General features: G+C 36.2%; 1 protein-coding gene across 1 annotated transcript; it reads left to right on the top strand.

Annotated features, from left to right (window-relative positions):
• Positions 1-1118: 1118 nt before the first annotated feature.
• On the top strand, positions 1119-5318 carry LOC307137877 (urokinase plasminogen activator surface receptor-like). The gene is made up of 6 exons (XM_079835882.1): positions 1119-1208; positions 2451-2572; positions 2662-2781; positions 3014-3145; positions 3341-3448; positions 3583-5318. The coding sequence occupies exons 2-6, from the start codon at positions 2524-2526 to the stop codon at positions 3768-3770; spliced, it is 597 nt and encodes a 198-aa protein (XP_079692008.1). The 5' UTR covers positions 1119-1208; positions 2451-2523; the 3' UTR covers positions 3771-5318.
• The last annotated feature ends 592 nt before the right edge of the window (positions 5319-5910 follow it).

The raw sequence follows: 5910 nt of genomic DNA, 5'->3' as shown, positions 1-5910 counted from the left end.
TTGTTTTAACCCAGTGAACGGGTTAAATGTTTGCTTAAAAAAAAACAATCGCTGGGTTCAATCAAAATCACAGCTTGCACGTCTTGTTAAAACTGCATTGACAGTTATGGGTGTAAGTGAGTAACCATCACTTCATTTATGAGTCGTTGGTTCTTAAGAATGCACAGACAATAGGCCTACTGACCCTTACGAAAAAGAGGTAGACTTCAAGTTCTATCAAGACTATCAATGTGTACTAGTAGTAAACTTGTCAGTGTACCATTTTTGCTAGGGACTAAATTGGCCCACTTTTAGTATATAAAAGTAAATGTTTCAGTTATAAGTGTAACAGTCGTAAACTTTAAGTGCACAACTTGGCACTGGATCTGCAAATCTCAGTTTTTCTTCTCTTAGTGAGCGCTAACTTTTTGATTATTTATTGTGTTTTGGTTCATCTGTTTTGCTTTTGGTTTACTTAATGGCAGGAGAGGGGGTGCTTTCTCTGCTCATACACACTCATTCACCACCATCCATTTTGCTGTTGCTTTCCACCCCTAGACCAAACAGGAAATCATAACAGCGATCTCTATAGAGTAGATGATGCTTGTTTTCCACTCAATGATAACATTCACACAACCACAGACGGGAAACACATTCACGCAAATATCTATGCTTGCATTGTAAAAGCTTTCCTGTGCAAAAATTCCTGCGCTTTATTCAGCATTAGAACACTTTTTTGATCTTTAATTAATTAATTAAATTATCTATAGCTCTTGTTCTTACTTTCATACTCCTTTCTGTTTTAGTAAAAACCTAAAATAAGATATTAACAAAGAAAGAAGTTTTACTCAATAGACTCCAGCATCCCTGTAACACTACATATGACAAAAAGCTTGTGAAAAGCATGGATTACTTCTATTAGCCATGTGCTTGAAAACGTGATCAAATAGATGATTAAAGGCAGGGCCGTTTTTAGGCATAGGCGAACTAGGCGGTCGCCTAGGGCGCCATCAGCTGAAGGGGCGCCAATGAACGCATATCAGGGGTGTGTGTATGTGTAAAGGGTGTCAAGGCCACCCTGAAATATGATTGCCGCCCCCACTGGTTCCCCTAACACTATTGGATCAGAGTAGCCTACTGTCAATTACTGTCTGAATGTTGCATGTAAAGTTTGCATTTGGAGCGCTCAACACCATTAGATCAAAGAGCTCGGTCAAAGCTTTGGCAAGGTAACGCTTTTTTTTAACCACACAATAAAGCTAAATTCAAAGGCCAATTAAAAAAAACAGGTACAATAAAAAGTGTACAAATCTGTATTTTGTTAGGGCCGTATTTGTGGCAGTCCTGCTGTGAAATGGGCAGATAGTGTAATATTGCTCGTGTGGATTATAGAGGCAAGATATAGGCTAACCACACTCACTTTAGCATTTCACTATATCATTATATTTAGACTCTATGAAGCTTTCTTCTCTTTCTGGCACCTCCAAAAGGTGTGTGTTTTTGCGCTAATTCATTGTTAAAGGATCAGTGTGTAATTGTCCCATATAAAACTTCAACGGCCAATTTAAAAATAGTATAATATAATGTGCTAATTCACAATATTTGTCATCCTTTATTAAACCGCTTTGTCGAATTTAATGCATCTTTACGGGTGGTGTTGAAAACTGAATCGATTCATTCAGTTCTAATAGTGTCGTACAGGGCATAGCGTTGCGTTATTTAAAGGGGAAGTTCAAGCGTCAATGAGAAACAAAGACCGCACTGAATCAATATTTATTCTTGTTACTTTCTGGAACAGCTTTTATACGTAGTTTCCAAATTGTATTTGTATATATTTGTTAATAAGGATTACACTTCCAAAATGGTATGTATGTAGTTGTTAATAAGGATTAAAATGAATACCAGTAATACCATGTTGCTTTTTAAGATTTGGCTGGGGGGTGCCAATAATGAGGCGTCAAAATGGCTAAAAACGGCCCTGATTAAAGGCTACGTTTTTGTGTTTCACAATATCTCAAGACTGGTTGTTCCTGATTTCAGAGGAAATGAAACTCATGGTTCTGTTTGACCAGGACGTTTAATGTCCCACCCGACATGTGAAGGTGTTGTTAATAAAATACTTACTGTAACTGCAGCTATTGCAATCCTTCAATGTTTAAACTGGTTTCTCAACTTCACATCCTCCTCACCAAATGGTCACAAATCCTTTAAGGCTATATGTAAACTAAAGCATGTATGATTTTCTTTCTTCTGCGGAACACAATAAGACAATTTACTTTATTCTGTAGAACATATTCTACAAAAGGAAAAAAGTCATTCAGGTTTTGAATGACATGAGGGTGAGAATGATTTTTTTGTGAACTCTCACTTAAGAAGGATGACCAGCTCAATGCACGTAATTTTCTTATCAAACTTTCATTTCTTGTAAATAGTGTAATCTGAAGTTTCTCTACTTTCATTTTCTCATGAAGACCCTCCCCTCGTGATAAGCTATAAAATGGGCTCTGAAACACGCACATTATTTCATTCTCCTCCTGATCAAAGATGGATCTGCAAATCTCAGTTTTTCTTCTCTTCGTTCTTTTCACTGCAGGTACAAAGACAAATAGTGTTTGTAATGTTTTCTCTTTTTTCATTGGGTCATTGGATCTCTCTCTCACTGTCTCTGTTTCATTACTAAAGGACACTCTCTCAGCTGTTATGAGTGTTCGTCTGTGATGGGTTCTTGTGCAGATCAGAAGTTAAAAACATGTCCCAGTGGATCTTACCAGTGCATGAGTTCAACAGTGGTAACACAAAGGGGTAAGACCAGCATGACAGATTGAGTGGTGTAAATGTAACCTCATATAACTGTGACTCGTTTTCTTGGCAGAATTTATAAATCAATCACAGAATATTCTATTTATTTCTGCTGTTTAATTTGTTTTGTGTCTGATTGTTTTGCTAACAATGGCAATTAAATTAAAAAAAAAAAAAACGTTTGAAATAAATTTTGACATATTTATATTTGTTTTCTGTATCATTCATATTTTAGGTCAAATTAGTGTAAAAGTGAAGACTAAAGATTGTGCTGTTGCCTGTCAAAGTGGGTCCATGAACTTCGGCATTTCAAAGGTGACTACTTCCTGCTGTAACACGGACCAGTGTAACGTCCAAGATGCTCCAGGTATTGTGCTTTTCCTGACTATGTGTAAATCTTCTGTAAAGTCAACACTCGTTTTACTTCCAAAGGACATTCAATCAGGAAATAAAAAGCGGGGTGTGGCTCGTCTGTTGTGAACTGATTGAATGGAGCCGCTAAAGGAGTGTTGTTTCATACAGAAAATTTAATTAATCAAATATACCTGTTTTCCTCCTGCAGATCCCTCTACTGTCCCCAATGGAAATACATGTTACTCCTGTGATGATCAGAGCTGCTCAAACACTGTGAGATGTTCAGGGACTGAAGATCACTGCATTAAAACAACAGGTGAGAATCTGAAAAAGGGCAAAGATTGTTGTTATTTTTGATTCTCCACCATTAGTTTAAATATTTGATACAGATCACATACAGTAACTGCCAGTTTAGACTGAATCAACCTTTGTTTTCTTTCTTTTCATCAGGGACTTTTGGAGGCCAGTCATTGGTTGCAAAAGGCTGTGCCTCTAAATCTTTTTGTGATGCCACATCAGTTAGCAGTGTTCAGGGCATCTCATGTTGCGAGGGGAACCTGTGTAACGGTGCTCAGAGCGTCACCCAGAGCTTCCTGTTCCTCTGCTGTTCTCTGCTCTCCTACTTCCTGCTGCACTGAATCCAGCAGCTCTTCAGATTCTACAATCAGACACACACAGCAAATTCTGTTTTTTGGAATAAACTCCCTGTTAGTTAAAATCAACTCAATCTGAGTGTACATGCGTGACCATCAAATAAACTCCAGCGCAGAGTTAAAATAACTCTGCTCTTGGAGTTGAATTTTTAACACTTTTTCAGAGTTAAAATTTAACTCTTTCTAGAGTTAAAATACTAATCCTACGGAGAGTAACTGTAACTCTGAAATGTAGTTCATTATAATATAAACTCCTTACCAGTGTTAAAAATTAACACTTAAAACATATTTTATTTAACACTTCTTTGAGTTAACATTTATTTAACATGTTTTATGTGGAAATGACTACACTGAACACCATACTCTTGATTTACTGCCTTTATTTGAGCAAATTCATACATTTGGTTCAGAAAGTCAATGCATGGACACACTTTGAAAACAATTGCTGTCATACTGTAAAATCTAACAGCAAAACATATAGGCAGCTAACAGTGAATTACGTTACTTGAGCTGAGTCGCCACTTCAATTTGACGGCAAAACACTCATTTTCAGAAACACGTACGGTGAATGTGTAACAAGTACAATTCGGTACTGCTCCTTTAAGGGGGAAGGCACTTGTTTTACTCACTCGCTGAGTGGGCAATCCTTAGATGGAGCACGAGCTGTGAGCTGCATGTATGCGTTATATATTTCTGTTGCTCTTTATCGTTTACTTTTCCGTTCAGTAACGCTATTGTCAGTAAAGTGTTGCAGACTAACGTTACCCCATGTGTGCATGGGAATGGCGCTGATAATAAACCCCATGTGAAACGTCAGCCTGCCTACGTGAGTTTTGCTTGCACTTGGCTGAAGCCAATCGGTCCAGCTGTCCGGTCTCCCTGCAAAGCGTTACAAATGGAAAGACGGTTAGCTCGTTTACATCGACAAAAAGCCCGCGCAAATAGCCATTTCAAATGTTGAAACAAGTTATAGGCTACGTTCGTTGCCATGTCGTTGACGTTACACAGTATATAACGTAACAGCTATGACAAAACTTGTTTGTCAGAAAATATAGAACATGTTGAAATAAGGTTTTTTTATATCCACTTTTACCTACCTCACGACGAAGCACATAAGTCCATTATTTGTGCTGCAGAACCAGGGTCGTGTCGTGACGCACTTCTCAAAATGTAACTCCAGATGTAGTGTTAAAACACGCTCCTGAACACCAATGAATGAACGCCAAAATACAACACAGCCAGGGAGTATCCAATAACACACATGGTAGTCAAAATGTAAAAAATAACTCAAAAAATTTAACTCATTCACACTTTTTTGTCTAACTCATGATTTTTCAACTCCTGAAATTTGCTGTGCACTGTATTGAATATATAGTTTGTATTTGTTCTGTACTAGATTGTGTTCCGATGTGATAAACTGAATTCAAACAGGAAAATGTATGTATTCATCACCTTATTTCAGGGTTAATTTTTAAATCTTCATGCTGTAAAAAGTTCAAAAGACAGTGATTTTTTAAATTATTTTTCTCTGACTGGAACTTTTTTTATATTTGATAATTTATAAATCAGTGTATAATGGATTATGAACATGCACATTGAAAAAGCAAATGCATGACATAAGTAATTATAAAAAATATATATATATACATGTAACTATAACTATTCTTATAATGCAGAATGTATTAATGAGTCTTTATATATTTATTTTTATACTTAAAAATAGTAATACTTATTTATAAATACGTATAAATGGAGATATAATTCATTATAAGCAGTCTTCATACAAAGTGTTACCAAAATTAGATATGAAAACTGTTATTATTTAAAAACAAATGTATACTTTGTTTTAAAAGTGTGTACCTAGAAGAGGTATAAAGTGTAACTGTATCATGATTGTGATGAAGGTCTAGCTCTTGATATTGATCCAGATTTCACGATTGGATTCAGATTCACAAGCTCTTGTTTTGACTTCGATATACATTTTTTTGAAATATTTCCAGTATTCGTCAGTTTTTCTAAAGAAAAAATTATCTCGATACGGATCTCTCTATCGGATAGGCGGGCCTACATAAGTTAACTTGGTAGGCTATTAGCCTACTATCAAATTCATATTAATTTCCAGACA

Source organism: Gobio gobio (assembly GCF_949357685.1).
Source record: "Gobio gobio genome assembly, chromosome: 14".
Classification (NCBI taxonomy): domain Eukaryota; kingdom Metazoa; phylum Chordata; class Actinopteri; order Cypriniformes; family Gobionidae; genus Gobio; species Gobio gobio.
The sequence above is the reverse complement of the archived record's forward strand: the minus strand, read 5'-3'. Positions and strand labels throughout refer to the sequence as shown.

What these genes read in the sequence shown, in the direction of transcription:
- LOC307137877 (XM_079835882.1), top strand. Translation starts at nt 2,524, where the DNA reads ATGGATCTGCAAATCTCAGTTTTTCTTCTCTTCGTTCTTTTCACTGCA. An exon ending in CTTCGTTCTTTTCACTGCAG is followed by an intron (nt 2,573 to 2,661) that starts GTACAAAGACAA and finishes TCATTACTAAAG; the next exon opens with GACACTCTCTCAGCTGTTAT. An exon ending in TCACTGCATTAAAACAACAG is followed by an intron (nt 3,449 to 3,582) that starts GTGAGAATCTGA and finishes TCTTTTCATCAG; the next exon opens with GGACTTTTGGAGGCCAGTCA.